At 41.6% G+C, this 17378-nt stretch overlaps 1 protein-coding gene across 6 annotated transcripts in view; it reads left to right on the forward strand.

The window, feature by feature from the left end:
* itpr1a (inositol 1,4,5-trisphosphate receptor, type 1a) overlaps positions 1–17378 on the forward strand; it is a 66905-nt gene that overhangs the window by 32197 nt on the left and 17330 nt on the right. For 3 of the 6 annotated variants that reach the window (XM_061831285.1, XM_061831287.1, XM_061831290.1), the window contains 10 exons: positions 5164–5211; positions 6286–6418; positions 8259–8446; positions 13964–14147; positions 14537–14790; positions 16317–16517; positions 16603–16713; positions 16806–16901; positions 17010–17153; positions 17240–17347. In XM_061831285.1, coding sequence (XP_061687269.1) covers positions 5164–5211; positions 6286–6418; positions 8259–8446; positions 13964–14147; positions 14537–14790; positions 16317–16517; positions 16603–16713; positions 16806–16901; positions 17010–17153; positions 17240–17347 — 1467 coding nt within the window. The remainder of the gene's footprint in view (positions 1–5163; positions 5212–6285; positions 6419–8258; positions 8447–13963; positions 14148–14536; positions 14791–16316; positions 16518–16602; positions 16714–16805; positions 16902–17009; positions 17154–17239; positions 17348–17378) is intronic. The other 3 variants (XM_061831286.1, XM_061831288.1, XM_061831289.1) reach the window with 2 other exon arrangements.

Raw genomic sequence — 17378 nt, forward strand, 5'->3', positions numbered from 1 at the left:
ATTTAGGCCACTGCATCTGAGGTCAAATTGGTACAAAGTATGATCAAGCAAAGTATCAGACAACCGTATGGCATATCTGTCATACAATGTCCGATTAAAACTATTAACATATTATATAAATATATATAATATTATATATTAATAATATTATAATAATACTGTAATAATGGTAGCGCAATAAAAGCCAGAGTGCTCCAATGCTTTGCTTCTCTTTCCATCAAGGGGTTTGTTTTCTCTTGCTGGTGTTCCACCATGTGTAGGGTGTTTCCCCTTGTACGTCTTCTCAGTGCCGATAGGGGCCACTATGACCGTATGTGTGTGTGCGTGTGTGTGTCTGTGTGTGCGTGCCATATGCGTGTATTAATGAGTTGTGCGGAACTGTGACGACAGTAGCAGTCATTGAGGCTGTGTCCTAGTTTCCCTGCCTGCAAACTGCACGATTCCTGGGCCCCTTCCAACTCTGGGCTGAGGTTACATAAGAACCCGTTTTTTTTTTCCCCCCTTCGCTCTTTCCTGGAACTCAGCCCCTCTGCTGCTGTGTGACCTTCAGCTGTAATTGTAGAGGATAAAAGTGCGCAGGAACCATTAACCCATGCTGTGTGCTTGCGTGTGTGTCTGTGTGCGTATCTCTCTCTCTCTTTCTCTCTCTCTCTCTCCTCTCTCTCTCTCTCTCTCTCTCTCTCTCTCTCTCTCTCTCTCTCTCTCTCTCTCTCTCTCTCTCTCTCTCTCTCTGCCAGTCTGCCTGTGTCTATAAATTGGTTTGTGAGGATGCAAGGGGTGGAGGGGAGAGTTAGGGGCTTGAGAGTTGATGCCCACCCACCTAAACACACACACGCGCATACACACGTAATCACATGCACACCTGTCATGTGTTGTATCTTCTGGCTCTGACGTAAGAATGGCAGTGGTGCAAAAAATGTATTTGTCCCTCCATGTGTCAGTCTGCATATTTAGACTCTCTTCCTTAACATGCAAGTAATCAAACTGTGACACAAGTCTCTATTTAGCTACAGTGTACTAAATTCACTCTGATTTGACACTTTGACACAACCTGTCACCGATCACTGAATTCGGAACCTCTGCCCAATCTAAGGAGATCTGCCAAGTGTGTTTTAAGTGAGTTGTAGCTGTATAAAAGATATAATCTAAATATGAGTTAGCACATGCCAGGTGTGGTCAGTGCATGACAAGAGGTGAAAATTGTGAGAGTACAACTCATGGGTACATCACTATGGCAGTCTGCCTGCTCACAATGCCCTGAGCAACCAACAGTTCTTGGGCAAGAACATTGCCTGGAGCAATCTACCTACTCACCTAACCTGGTTTCAGATTATTTTTGTTTTTGCACCTCTTTTCCAAGGTCAAGGGTGTCAGTGGAACTCTTTTTTTTTTTTTTCTTTTCTTTTTTTTTGGCCTTTAAGTCAAACAGGAGAATTTGTATCCTTTTTATGCTGGAACAGTCGAGTTCCGAACCCTTTTTTTGTTTTTTTTTAGGAATGACCAATGATAAAATAGAATGACCCAGCCACAAAGATCTACCCACTACAAAAATTCAAAACATATTTATTTTAAAGTACATTGAGGATTCTTTATGTGTAAATGTACGTTTCTGTGCCTTGCATAACTCCATGAGCCATTATTGCACAAAACAACATAGTGAACCATATACATTTTTTGTAACTATCTGAGTTCACCTTGATGATCACTAAACACCATACGAATGAAAATGCACATTTGGGCTGTGTTACTCTCGTCAGTGGATTCCTCCACCTGCAGTGAGAAACACTCACAATCTCTGATGTCCTTCCACACATCAGACATGGCTTTGCAGCGCCGTGTAACTGTACTCTTTTACAGCTGCATAAATTTTATTGAAGACTTTTCGGCGGAATGTCAGTGTCGTATTTGCCATAAACAGTTTGAAAATGCCGCGACACATTTCACTACACTGGCAGATAAGGCAAACACACTTCAAAATGACATTGTGGAAAAAAAAGTCCGCTTGCCATTCCGTCTGAAAGTGATACATTTTGGTCTTCTTTACTTCAGCAGCCATCCTCATGATTGATAAGGTTTCTTAAACGAAACCTTAAAACAGGGGTGTACTCACTGACAGGGTGTTTTCCTGTACTGTCGTTAGTTGCACAGACGCGGTGAGCTAAAGTTTAAAAAAATACGTATGTCTTTTTTTTTTTCCCCCTCGGCACACCGTCAGGATCAACCGAAACTCCCTCACGATCGACTGACGCATTGAGCACCCCTGCACTAGTGGAAATCATATCTTCAATTTTACCCACGACAAAAATGACTTTGGCACGCCTACACACCACTGGCCATCGTGCTGTCTGTTTACTACTTCCGTAAGGGAAAAACTATACTTTGTATTTATATATTTTTTGACTCGTGTTCTGGAACTTCTGACAATACTCAGAAGGTGAGGGGAGAATAATGTGAATTAAAAAAGACTAAATTATATAAATACAATTATTTATTTGGACTGAAACATTTCATATCGCTTACAAAGCTCAGAATACTCACGATAAGGATTTTATTTGCCTATTTGATGCAGAGTAGTATTTGTGTTGTTTGCACTCCTACATCATTGTTAAATGTCGGGGACATTGACTTTCAGACTTACCGATATGTCAGAAGGTGAGCAGACAAACTTGATTTTTTTTTTTTTTTTTTTTTTTCTAAATCTCAAGTTGGTCTCCACCTAGAAACTACTTATGTGCGTATTCACGGTGTTATTATGCAAGCCCTTGTTTTAATGTAAGTCATGCTTCATGCATTTTACTCCCTTCTTCCTCACAAACATCACGGGATGTGTTTTTCAGATCTTGCTATGTTAAGTTAATTTACTCACTTTGGTTTTTGGCGTGCAGGTCAGCTGCAAAGCCCATAGAAAATAGGCTTGTGGTAAACACCAGCGCTTCTGTCTCCCATTGCTGTTTCAGCTTCACCATACAAAGATTCATTTGTTTCGGTACTTTCAGAGATGGCGTTTACAGATTTTAGTGTATGTGCTTGTCACATATACGTCATTTAGTTAAACTCAGTGTTGTGATTGGAACCTAAGGGGTTTGTCCCAGGGAATTTCCAGTTTGCGAGAATGTGATGCAGTCAGAGCGGATGTGGCAGCTGTGGAGGTTTACTCGGTGGTGTTTGTGGTCAGACTTGGGATCATGAACCAAAAACTGAATGCGTCTTTCCTGCGTTCACTACTTCTGCGTTTGATGTGGCATCCACAAACTTGTTGGTATTTTCTACGCTGTGTGTGCAAGTGAACAATATATATAACTTACCATAAAAGAGTAAATAACATGTTTTATCACCAACAACATTAAACTATTCATTGTGCATGTGGCTTACATTTTTTTTTTTTTAAACTTAACTGGCCTGAGCCCCCACCCACCAAGCTCTGATATACTGAGATATACTTTTGGATACTCTAGTGGTGTCACATGTACAACTACTCCTGTTGCCCTGTGAAAAAACTTGGGATGAATAGCTGAATGCCCTAAAAATTGTAAGAATACCAAAATGTTCACAATAAATATGCCAGAAAACTTATGTAAACAAAGCACAGTAATCACACCACCTTATTCAAAGGATTAGTAAAGTGTTTGTGCTTTTCCTTTAGCTTTTTTGTATATGATGCAAGTGTCGATTCTGGCCAGGAATTGTGTATTGATTGTATTATAACGTAGCTGACACATTTGTCCTGGCTGCTCTGTACAATATGGGTGAAGTGACAATAAACCTGCATAAATTATGAAATGTCTGTTAATGAAATCTTAACGTCATTTGCAAATCTTTGCTTTTAATGACCACACAATGTATCACTTACAGTACAGCTAAAGTACAGTAGCACATTGACAAAGTACAGCATTACTTAAAATGACATTTAAGAATTTAAAAATATTTGAAACGTCGCATTGACGGTTTTAGTATGTGATTATGAGCAGGCAGTGAACAACTCCGTGACTATAGGACTGAAAGGAAAAATATGTAAAGCGAGTTTGTTTGCCCTCCGTGTTTTGGAGTGCACTGGTGCAGTTCAGTGTTGTAAAATGGTTACAATAATTTAAACGTAAATAAAGAGATTCATATTTTGTATCGTCGTCTACAACCTGCCTACTTTACAGTAGCTTATAGTTGACCTCCTCTTTTAAGGCATAAACACACGAAAGGACAGCCACAAATAGCTCCTGACTTTGACTTGGACTGACAAGTTGTGAAAGTGTCAGTGTTTGTCATCTTCTCTTCTACGCTGCATTTTCATGACAGATGGCTGTTGTAAGCGGCTCTGTGTCACTGTTTTGGTGACCTGGTTCCTTTTGGATTGATTATGTAACTCTAACCCTTTCTGCCTCTCGCTTAGCCAATCCCCCGCCCTGCCCTGCCTTTTTTGCATAACTTATGTAGAGCATCGCCTTTTAGCACTTTGACATATTGTACATACTGTACAGTAAATTGTCATACTTCCGTGTGGTGCCTAACCTGAATCTTGTGCGTTTACTTGCTCAATTAAAGAATGAAAACGATGCAAAATACAGAAAACTTTTACAGAAAGCTGTTTGATATTATGAGCTATTTCGGTTTGTATTTACTCAACTTTTAAATATTAGTGTGATGTGAGTCACTGCTTGTTTTTATTCTACAATTCTTGTAGTGTTAGCATCAACTCGTTTTTTTTTTTTTTGCCATTTTCATGTTATGCTTTATTAATAGTTGCATTAGAACATATTATCCATTTTTTTTTCACAAATGTAGTCCATGAAAGGACACGCCAATGCGGCTTACAGAAATGTGTTTAAGTGAATGAATGCTTTAAAAATGAATTCATATGCACAAACATTGGCGGATCACACTTTTGTCTGAGTGGCTTTAATGTCGGTTACTTTTTCTAAAGCTGGAATCTGTGGTAGTGGTAACTGATTTTGAAAATAGGCTAAATGTATATTAATGTGAAACATCTTCATGTCTCAGTTGTATCATGTAATTTCTGGTGCCTAAAGCATGAGAATTTACTTTCAGCAGACCTTTGCATGGCTTTTTGCATGGAGTTGATGGTGTTGTGCTGTGTCCTATAACTGGATGCATGAATATTAACCTCGTTTGCTTACATTTCTTTGGCCTAACACTCATCACTTCAACCAGCAGCTGGATCAGAACCAGCCCGAGAAGTTGTTGGAGGACCAGAAAAGGGTAGGTGCACTTAGATGTAGTTAGATGTAAACAAAAAAGTCATATTCGAAGCCATACAGCTGTTTATCGCAATAAGGCTGTTAAATATGAATTATCCGGACATTTAGGCAAGGACATTCTGTGCATTGAAATCTCCTTTTTAGATTTGCTTCAAATAAAGCCTTGTTTTTATGGTGCTGTCATCCATAACAAATTACTTGTCTAAGAAAGGAAGAGGTCAGGCAGACCCAGCAGCAAAACACAATCATGAGACAAGTTTGTGAGCGTCAGCAGCTGCGCTACAGCTTGAGTCAAGTCAGCAATTATCAATTTCAACTGCAGTTCAGCGATTTTTGCAGGAACACACTGATAAAATTCTCGAGAATTTAAAAAGAAAAAGTTATTCATTTTTAAGGAAAACAATCTGGGGATAAAAGTGACTTGTCAGTTTGCACTCGTTTGAATATTAATGTATGGCACTTGTATGAATTTTAAAGCATGGCTCATGTCTGCTCTGAAGCAATAAATGCATAATTTAATTTTCGTCACATTTGGTAACTCATCATGCTTGTTGTGAGTCCAACTTCAGGTCTTGCATAATAATCTTTGGGGTATCACAGAGATTTGAAAGTGTTTTCACATAATCGCACAGAAATGCGCACGCACGCACGCGTCCTCTTTCATTTCCGTCACGTTGTCCCATGGGAGGTCTCGTCAGGTAGCGGCGGGCTGCCGTTGCTATGACAACAGCAAAGTCGTGCCGCTTAATGCTCAACAGTTGATGAGTCACAGTGAGAGAGAGACTCAACCTATTGGTGAAGACTGCATCCTTAAATGTCATTAGGCTGGGTCACTGATGATAACAAAGTTTTTGGCCGTTGGGTAGTAAATGACGCAAAATGTGGGTTATGCTCATGTTTAAACCTTTGAAATGTTTCTCCTAGTTAAGTAGATTGTACACAGCAATGACGTTGATAGCGCATCCTGACGAGGTTCTACTGCAGAAAAGTGATGATGACTGTCTCCTGTTACCTAACCATCTCTAATGCCACATGGCTGCAATCATGTCGTTGCATTTTTCTTTGCATCTGATAGGGCGAGGCACTGAGGCAGATTCTTGTGAACCGTTACTATGGCAACATCCATCGGAGTGGTGGGCGGAGGGAGAGCTTGACGTCATTCGGCAGTGGCCCCCTCAGCCCCGTAGGACCCGGCAAAAAACAATCAGGTGGTTAACACTGATGTCGAATGAATGCACATTTGTACGTTGTTTTCATGTATCACTTTCGATTTGACAGTATACTGTACGTGTACCTCATGACATGACTAGTGATTGTGCGCAGACACGTGAAAACATCGATACCTCTGTCGGTATTGTGAGGAGTCTGTAGTGACAGCATTTGGGGATAATGTCCAGCTAGAATGTTTCCATATATCTTTAGCAAAAATATGTACGCCTCATGTAGTTGTTGTAAAACAAATTTCTCTCGGTATGTTATGCAACGATGACGCTCTCTATCTGTCTGACCCTGAGCGCGCTTATCAGTTTCAAAGTTGTGCACGGAGCTGCCCTTTGAGCACGACAAGCGCCGCACGCTTATCGCAGTCAGATAACACAGTCATTGTATTACAGGCTGCAGTTGAAATACCAAAGCGGTTCATCTCTGCCCACTCGCTCACCTTTAATTTTATTTGTTGGTGCTGATCCATGACATGTATAATTCGACATTGTATTAGGATTTCAAAAGTTGTATTGGTGGCATTGCCTTGTTTTGAAGTTCAGCTTGCCTCCATGTTTACAATCCCTGCCATGAGGTCCAAGACAACATATCTTGGAAGTGTTATTTGTACAGTATTGTGTCTATGTGCAAGGCTACGGCCGCATGTGGAAACATGCTTTCCACCTCTTGTAAAAATATTCTGTATTCTCACGCACGAGTACTGCACGACCATAGCGGGGGATTTTTTTTTTTCTATTTGGCTACAATCCTATTGAACAAAAAAACTTTTGATTGTCTACAATTGCCGGGCGACTAGTTCTGTCTACCCTGCCTTCCAACCAACGATAGCTGGCATAGGCTCCAGCACACCTGTGACCCGAGTGAGGATAAGCAGTACAGAAAATGAATGGAGGGATGGACTTAAATGTTTTATTCTTGAATATAAGCATTGTGTTAATGTTCACTTGCAATTATATTAAATGTACTTTGACAAAATGAAAACTTAGTTTTGATGAACACGATCTCTACTTCAATGCTATATTATGTTGATTGTGATGGTGGTACTTAGTGTCAAAAATTGGAAAACCACTGCTCTTGCTTGATCCAGCATTTGTGTTTTCACCTGTTTTAAGGTTAAGAGAGAGGCTACTCTGTTACAGTTTTATTCATTCCTCAGTATATGGTGAGCCAAAGTAAAAATGTTGTCATTTTCAGGTGTGGGTGTATTTACACTCAAGTGTTGATCCAGATTAAAATGTTTTTTATTCCTTTTGGGAGGTCTGTGCTCTCCTGTAAATTATTATGGTTGTACTCCTAAACTTACAGTTAAGTGTATCCAACACAGAACATACGATTGTGGATACCATGTACAGCACATCATTTTTTTTAAACATTTCTTTAGTCTCATAAACACTATCCATCAATCGGTTTTCATTATTGCTTATCCTTTACAGGGCTGCCAGGGCACTGCTGAAATCATTAAAAATGTATCGGGCTCCTGAAAAAAAAAAAAAAAAGATATTGTAGGATAAAGTTATGTTGGACTACTACCAGTTGATATTTACATTCCTTTTGCAGTGACCTTATACACTAATGCAACCAAAATAACGTGTTAAATCTGTACCTTTTGACAGTGTGAATGAAAACAGATCATTTTATTACTTACTGTACAGCGATTGTATTTGGTTGAGATCAGTTGTACAGATTTACCTGATGAAATAATCAGCGGTCTAAAGACGAGAGATCAAATTTCACACGTACAACTAGTAAAACCATTTTATTCTCAGGAACTGCAGTCACATGCCTGTTTTTGTTGCCCCTCCGTCATGTTGACCTGTTATTTTGTAGTGCTCGGGGGGCCTGGGGGCCTGAGTCGTGGGCAAATGAGCCTAGCGGAGGTGCAGTGCCACTTGGACAAAGAAGGGGCCTCTGATCTGGTTATTGACCTCATCATGAACACCACCAGTGACAGAGTCTTCCAGGAAAGCATTCTCTTGGCTATTGCTTTGCTGGAGGGCGGAAACACGACCATCCAGGTCAGTATACCCCACAGCCCACAAGTGTATCCCCCAGTGTCTCTCCCTTGAATCAAGTAAACAACAGTTTGGAAAGATGTTCACTTCTTGTTGATCTGGAATATAATGCACATTTCTATCAGTTATACGGGTCTGTGTGCCGCCAAAGCTGCACATTCGGTTACTTAGAGTATCACTGACTGTATTATTACCTTTTGTTTTTCCCTGCTCGTTTTATTTCACCTATAAGCTTCCAATGGCGTCTGTTTGTCGATTTTCCAAGCACATTGCAACCTCGATAGAACGGTCTAATAACAGGAAGGGGGTCATCCGATAGAGCCAATTGTCCGCAACATTTTACCGTACGAAAATGTTTTGTATTTTTTTATTCATGGCCTACAATGCCCATACAGATTTAAGTTAATGGAAACAAATATTTTTAAAAAATCTTCATTTGAGAGTTTCACATTTCATCCATACTTTCCACGCCATTGTTGACCTACAGTACTCATCATAGGCAAGTTGCATTCATGTGCTGCGAGGAATTAGAAGGGCTTGTCGTCGTGCCCCCCCCCCCCCCCCCCCAAAAAAAAAAATGGTGCTGTCCCAAAAACAGAGTGTTCTAAACTTCAAAGACTTTTGTACTGCTAAGTTAACATCGCTCCGTCTTGCTCAATGCACACTAGACATTAAATAAAACCATCATCAATTTGCTGCCACGTCAATGTCCCACATTCAAAATGGCCCTCAAGTAGGCACGGGAGAGACCTCTTTTGAAATTGGATCTCTCAGTAAACAACAGCGGCATTCTAAGAGACAAATGGAAACTATTTTCGGACACATTGTTCAGCGGCGATGGACAGCTTCACCTGATTTCCCTCACATGGAGGTCCGTTTTATGGAGTTTTGCTGTATGTCTATTTGTCCATTAATGTGCATCTTGTGATTAGTGTGCTCATCTATGTGTTGTCGTGCAATCACGGGGCTCGGATAATCAGATTACAGCAAGGAAGCCGCTGCGGTGGAGATAATGCCACGGCTTCCCACGGCTGCGGCAAAGCTGCATCACGTGATCGGTCTGTTACATAAAGCCTGTGTGAATGAACAATGAGGAATGTCTCAGCCTCCAAAACATTCCTGCTCCCTTTGCCGCTCCCTCGACTTTTCTTGCCGGCCCAAACTGGGTCATGCTGGGCCTCCGGAAGTGGGGCAGTGGGGAGAGAAGGTGGAGGGACTGGGGAGTGGGGAACACAGGCAAGGGATTGAAGAGTAACTGGAGCTCCTTTCTCCATGGTCTTCTACAGTTGTCAGGAAATACTTACACAACAGTAATTCCTCCACACACTAGACGAATGTGTCTTCCAAGGAAATGGACCTCACCCTCACCAAATCAATAAGTCTCGTCTACCTAAACATTGCCTTTTGGCACATGGTCTCATTTTTTTCACTTCTTAAGAAAACTTTACTTGACCAAAGTTAACTTTCTAGTTCATTTGACTTGCTGAGTTGCGCACCTGTTAGCACTTTGTTTTTCTCTCACATCACAGTTAACTATTTACTCATGACCTTCAGGGCAAACAGAAATAAACCACTGGCCTGCATACCTTCTGTAAATGCTTTCATACAAAGCTGGACATATACTAGTGTGTTTTATAGCTTTTCAGACTTGCTTCAGCTTTTAATTGAATTTCCTGGATTGTTAACCGTGTTGATGGGACTAATTGCGATGTCTCTCCAGTCTGCTATCTTGCAACAACACGCACTGCAAGTGTGTATTCACTGATGTGGTGAAAAGTCCCCTCGCCCCCCCCCCCCCCAAATGACAATTGTGTTCTCATTGTGTAAACATGATGCGATGGGTGACAGATCCGAAGAGGAAGGGAGCTGCACCATTTGGTTTGCATGTGGCGCTGCTTGACATGAGGGAGGGGGTGAGGGAGTGCAAGTATAAATAGCTGTTACATAACATCCCTTTGTTGATGCCAAGTCGCAGAGCGGAAGGAGAGAGAGGGAAGCGCTATGACCTTGTTTTTCTGCAGTCCGCCTCCACCTCGCACCTCTCCTCCCTGTCTCATTCCAATCAGAGTTTGTCTCCATGGATACAGACAGACTGTGTTTACCCAACACGGCAGGGGCGGGGGCTGGCATGTGTGCCCCTCTCTCTCTCTCTCTCTCTCTCTCTCTCTCTCTCTCTCTCTCTCGTTTACCATCATTTTCTGTGATTGGCCTTTCTCCATTCTCTGCTTGACCGCTGTTACTTCATCCATCATGTCATCCCCTCATCAGGCTATCCTTATCATTGAAATCCAAACACAGATGGGATGCGGCGCAAGAGCCAGTCTCACACTGCTGTGCATGGAAAGCGGTTAGAACATTTGTACCCATGTAATATATTAGTACTGTCCGCATCTATGCGAGAAGAAAGAGTGTGTGTTACTAGTAATGCTTTTTTCTGCAATGTTACTAGTGAGGCAAAACTGCACTAGTTGAAATTTGCGCACTACTACTTTAGAAGTACTGCAGTTGTCAACTAGTGCACAGTTTTGCCTCACTAGTAGCATGCAGTTATCCTACTTATCCTAGCAGTTTGCGGAAATGTCATTCAAGGGAGCAGTTGAAAAAACACAAGTAAGATACAGTTGTTCTACAAGTGCGCCCAAGTAATTTTATAAGTGTCCTAAATTGTTGTATTGAGGACAAAGGTTCTACTAGTACATGGACCTTAAGCTGGATAGCACGGATTTCGAATTAATGCTCAAACAGCTTCTCATAAAGCCTTTAAAGCATTTATTCACAGCCCACTTGGTTTGATTCATCATAGAGTAGGGTAAGCCTTTGCCCAAGCATTTATTCAATGCCCAATGCGTCAATCGCCGAGGCAGTTTTGGTCGATCGTGTGACCGTGTGGCAAAAAAAAAAAAAACATCAGCCCATCATCAATCTTGTCGATTTATTCAGGTGTGCCCAATACGTCGATCGTGTGCGTCGATTGATTGAGTCGGTTTGACCAAATATGTCACTGCGCATGTGCACATAAAGGCAAGTTCTAGCAAGCCCAGTAGACCTTGGGGCCAAAAAAGTCTGGGCCCCCCTGCCCTAGTAGTACTGTGAATTGTCTTTGTAGTAGTAGTACAAGCGACTTTCCATGCATAGACTGTAGCTGTAGGATCTTATATTCTATTTGGAAGAAGCCATGAAAAGAATGTTTTGTCTGGTGCTTCTTATAGGTATTCTATCTTGGTTTTAAATTTGGGGCTTTTGTGAGTGAAAACTATTGGTTGGATGGAATTAATAACTCTTAAATGGCCTGTGTGCACCACTTCCCTCATCATTGTACAAATAAATTGTATTTCACTACAGTAAAATCAGATAATGTTACTAAGTCTGTTGCCCGGGCTGAAGTATCGTGCCAGCTTGAATCAGTCCCAGGGGCTCATGTTCAACAGCACACATTTATTTCTATGGCGACATTAACACGCCGATGCAAATATGATTACATAACTTTGGCAAAGTCTTTCTGAGCGCCTGTGTGACATGTGGGCGTATCTTTTAAACACAGGCATGTGACTGTTGCTGGAGACAGCTGACCTACTTTTGTGGGTGTCGGTAAAAGTCAGTGGGTGTGGAAGAAGTGTGGGCACTCTTGCTTGTGTGTGCTTGTGCTGGAAATTGTGTGTTTGTGACTTTTGCAATTATTATGGGTGTGTTTGTGGCACTGGGGGGGTGTAATGGTGGCTGATTCTATCTCTGCGCTCTCTGGTTCAGTCGGTGGCAAACGTACCCCTGACTCATCCTCAGTTGTAATGAGCAGAGAAGGGCGTTCCGCCTCCCATCAGCTAGCGCTGCAGACATGCTGCAAGACGTGAGCGGGGTGTTGGGTGGGGGCAGTCACTTGTCGCACTCTCAGCCACCCTTTGTCATCAGGGATGATGGCCTCGCTCAACAACTCCCCTCCCCTCCCCTCCCTCCCTTCATAGTCTGCTATCTGCTTGTCTCTGAGTGTTGACGCTGCGTACGTGCAAGGGAGCTCCTGCTTGGTGGTGGAGCCCTGGGCTGGGGTGGGGCATGAGCCTGTGGAATCTGCTCCAGGGCAGAATCACCTACAGTTCATTGTTTAATTGCCTACAGAAGAGATTTGAGCTTAACTGTGTTAACTTGACTTTAGGTTGTTTAATAATTGTTTGGTTTAGCAATGCAAGGGTCACAATGGTCATTTTTTTTTTTAACCAAATGACTTTGAATGTGTGTAACATCATCACACTAGATCATTTGGTGATCTCATGCTTGACAAAAGGCTTAATTCCTTATTACACCCCTCCCCCCGACACACACACACTTTTGCTCCTCCCGTAGCCCAGTTTTGCATTTAACCTGGAAAGACAGGTGGTTACATAACCCTCACTGGCCCAGATACTCTCTAACAGAGTATTCTGTGTCTCTTCCACTCTTTCAGTCATCTGCCCGCCTCCTTTTTACATTTTCCTATTCCCTCTGTCTTGCTTTCCGTCTCTGGACTGTTATACTCCCCATCTCTTTTTCTGTGAAAGTAGGTCAGTCTCGTGCTCGTGTCATTTTTCACCGTATTTGTGTGGTGAGTTGGCCTCTCCTGGGTTCGGCCTTTTTAAAGGGTGCTATAGATAAGAACTATTACATAATCAAAACAACAGGCCAGCACTCACTGTATATGATGTAGAAGTGCTCTACTCCTCCATGAGCCGGTTCCTTAACAATAGACCAACTAAACCCCCATGTCTACCTAAATCCAGATTTATGCCATTCAGATTTCTATCATTCTTTTTGACTGTCCATTAATTAGTAACTTTTAATAAAAGGTTGAAGTCCGCCTGATTAAAACCAAATAATCTCAAGACTGCAGCAACTACACAGTCAACCTGTGAGGACTGCATTATTAGGAATCCTACTTGCTCGTTGAAGGCAGGACGTGCTACACTGCAACGTGATTGGTTCATGCATCGCCGGAAAGACAGGCCATGCAGATGTAACAAGATTATTGTTCTAAATATGTGTCACATTTGTACAACATAAGTTTGTTAAGGTTATGTTTCGGAATCGGTTTGTGGTTAAGGTGCTTTTGAATGACTTAGAATTGGGGTGGGGGGTAGGCTTAGTGGCATGAATACTAACGCCGTCACGCATAAATCAGTTCCTTCTTTTCCCATCTCGAAGCAGTAGGTCATGTTCGACTGGGATCCAGCAGCTAGAAAATGAGAAGGATTCCTAGTAACGCACCAGTGCAGTTGCAGTATCCAAACTTGAAATAACATTGTCTTTTCAATTGATACATTGAGTTTTTGAATATGATCACCAAGTATGTTTTTTTTAATATTCTGATTGAAAATGAGTCACTTTCAATGTTACCAATTCACATAATCTATCCATTTTCTGGACTGGTTCTTGTCATTAGGGTCACAAGTGAGCTAGAGCCTCTTCCTGCCTACTTCGGGCAAGAGGCGGGATACACCTTGGTCTGCTTTCGCTCAAGCTGGTAACTTTGTGATGTTTTCCCTGTGTGTCCAGCGTTCCTTCTTCTGCCGTCTGACAGAGGACAAAAAGTCAGAAAAGTTCTTTCGCGTTTTCTACGACCGCATGAAGCTGGCGCAGCTGGAGATTAAAGCTACAGTGACAGTAAATACCAGCGACCTCGGAAACCGGAAGAGAGATTATGACAGCCAGGACAAAGACACCCCAGTTCGCAAAAAAGGTTTGTGGTCACCCGTTCTATTTACGCTAAAATAGGGGTATGGTTTTTTTCTAAGTTTACTCATGTTCTCCCCCTACTGTAGATAGGTGTGATATATTTTTAGGCCACTGCAGTAAATGCAAATACCAAATAGTAAATCTTTGTCAGTTTGTCAAACATCAGTGAACCATTCAGTTTGATAAATGTTTTCAAGTGCAGTATTTTTCATTCCTTTGTACATGTGGACCACAAAGTCTTCAGCATTGGGCATATTCTCTTAATTACAACTTGGAGTGCCATCAAAATTACTTTCTATTGGGCTCTTTGATGTGCAAGAGTAACTTAACATTTTAAACATTAATAATCCCATACTTAAATTGCAATTGAAATACTTTCATTTGTTTGTTCAGCAAGAGAGTCATCCATCGTCATGACAGAAGAAGTGCGAGAGCAACTACTCGAGGCCTCGTCTGCCACCAAGAAAGCTTTTAGTTCTTATCGACGTGAAGCTGACCCAGAGGACCATTTCACCTCAGCAGATGGCCAGCCAAGCACCGGAGACAAGAATCAGGATGAAGGGGAGATGAGCTACGTCATCATTATCATGCAGCCCATCCTTCGTTTCCTGCAGCTACTTTGTGAGAATCACAACCGTGACCTGCAGGTTGGTCGGTCCAAGCAGCACATTCGATGTCTTTCACAGATTTGCACTCACTCTTGACTGCACTTCCTCTTTTAAACGCGTGTTGAATTTACCTGCTTCCTTTCTAGCGCAGCACACGTTTCTTTGTAATGTCCTGGAATTATCACACCAGTCATTGTGATGTAAATGACATAATTATAACGATGATGGTAATGTCAGCCTTCTCTGACTTTTATGTTGATTGATCCTTATAGTGCGTTTTATCGCTCTCATTTACTTGGGGGGGATGTCTGACTTTCCTGGAACACAACTCAGAATCTTTTTTTCAGAAGTGTAAGTCTTGAAGTAGAAGTTTTTTTTCAAGATGGAAAAACACTATTGCATTAAGAGTATGCAGACTTCAAATTGTTAGCTATACAGTATTTGAATATAGCCTCTTCACTCCCCGCCCATGCCCCCTCAGGCCTCTGACCAAAGAGAGGCCACCATCTCACAAACACGCGTGCGCCGCATCGGGAAAAGGCAGCTACATTGCGAGTATTTCTTATTCGTGATGGAGTATTGCCAAACACGAAATGTTGCTGGTTTGATGTTGTATTTGTGGGAATGTAAAATCAGTTAAAAAAATATGGTAGGTGATAAACTTTACTGGATGACATGGTGCCAATGACGACAGAGTTTTACAACACCAACCATATGCAGCTGTTGATGTCAAGGACATTATATAGTATGTTTATAATTATAATAATTTATAATTAATTATAATATATATGTTTCTAATAATAATTATTATAATATACTTTATGTTTATAATTGATTTGTCTCAAGAGATGTCAAATTCCTTCTTTTTAATTTTTGTTCCTAGCTGCACATTTGCACAGTACGACAATTAGGCCTGCTCTCTACAGTCACTGATTATCTATCTTTGTTGCACAGTGATTAGTTAAAATAATCATTAAAATTATACTCGCGGCATAAAATTGGGCCAGACATTAATGATATTTCAAAACATAATTTTAATAATATTCTACTGCCAGGTCATAAGACGGTTTGACTTTTTTTCTGGAAACTCTATCTTTAAAACTATCCATCCATTTCTGAACTGCTTATCCTCACCAGGGTCACAGGTGTGCTGGGTGGCGCCTAAGTCACTTGACTTCGGGCGAGAGGCTGGGTACATTCTGAACTGTTCACACAATGAATCGCAGGGCACCTAGAGACAAACAATCATTCACACTTACATTCACACCTATGGGCAATTTATGTTTTGGGAATGTGAGATGAGCCTGTAGCACCCAGAGAAAACCCACATAGGCAGAAAGATGACATGCAAGTAAGACACAGACGAGGCCGGATTTAAACCCCCTGTGAGGCAGATCTGCTAACCACTCAGTTGCTTAAAACTAGATCTACAAACACTATTTATTAATATATTTTTTATTTGTAATTGTATCTACTCTGATTTTTATTGTGCAGTCGTGTATCATCCTTGATCGTCTTGGTGACCATATTGAACTACTTTCAATAAAGCTGACTCTGATTCTCAGAACTTTCTTCGCTGTCAAAACCACAAGAACAACTACAATCTGGTGTGTGAGACTCTTCAGTTCCTGGACTGCATTTGTGGCAGCACCACAGGAGGTCTGGGCTTGCTAGGGCTGTACATCAACGAGAAGAACGTTGCCCTCATTAACCAAACTCTTGAGAGCCTGACAGAATACTGCCAAGGTCCCTGCCATGAAAACCAGGTACACAACAAACTATACCAGATGTGACAACTGTGCAAAGATATGCTTTCCATTGTTATGATATCTTTATTTACACTTTTGTCAGAATTGCATTGCCACTCACGAGTCCAATGGTATTGATATCATCATTGCGCTCATCCTTAATGACATCAACCCACTTGGAAAGAAGCGGATGGATCTGGTGCTGGAGCTCAAGGTGAGATAGGCAGGTGTGGTGAAAGTAGAGTGGAAGAAGAATTTTCTCTAATTTCAAAGCTCAACTCATTACTTCCTTTTTCTTACTCTTAGAACAACGCATCCAAGTTGCTGCTAGCCATTATGGAGAGCCGTCATGACAGCGAGAATGCTGAGAGGATACTGTACAACATGAGACCGAAAGAGCTTGTGAGAAACTTTGAACATGGTCTTCTCTCAGACCTGAAATGCAACAGCTCCCAACTCTTGTCTGTGTAACAGTGAGGTTGATTCTTTTTGAGAATGTCGTCTTTCCAGGTGGAGGTGATCAAAAAAGCCTATCTACAGGGAGAGGTTGAGTTTGAAGACACCAAGGAGGAGGAGGATAACGGGGATGACGAGGAACATGATGCGGCATCTCCCAGAAATGTTGGCCACAACATTTATATCCTAGCTCACCAGGTCTGATTTAACTATGGAGAGCCACACAGCCGTCACCGTGTATTCTATTTTAGATATAACTTTCTGTTTGTGTGTTCTTTTCACAGCTAGCCCGTCATAATAAAGAGCTGTCCATAATGTTGAAGCCCGGAGGAGCCAGCGGAGATGGAGATGAGGCCTTGGAGTTTTATGCCAATCACACTGCTCAGATAGAGGTCATAAACACACAACTCAGGGAATCAGGGA

The sequence above is a fragment of the Syngnathoides biaculeatus genome, chromosome 10, assembly GCF_019802595.1.
Source record: "Syngnathoides biaculeatus isolate LvHL_M chromosome 10, ASM1980259v1, whole genome shotgun sequence".
NCBI lineage: Eukaryota > Metazoa > Chordata > Actinopteri > Syngnathiformes > Syngnathidae > Syngnathoides > Syngnathoides biaculeatus.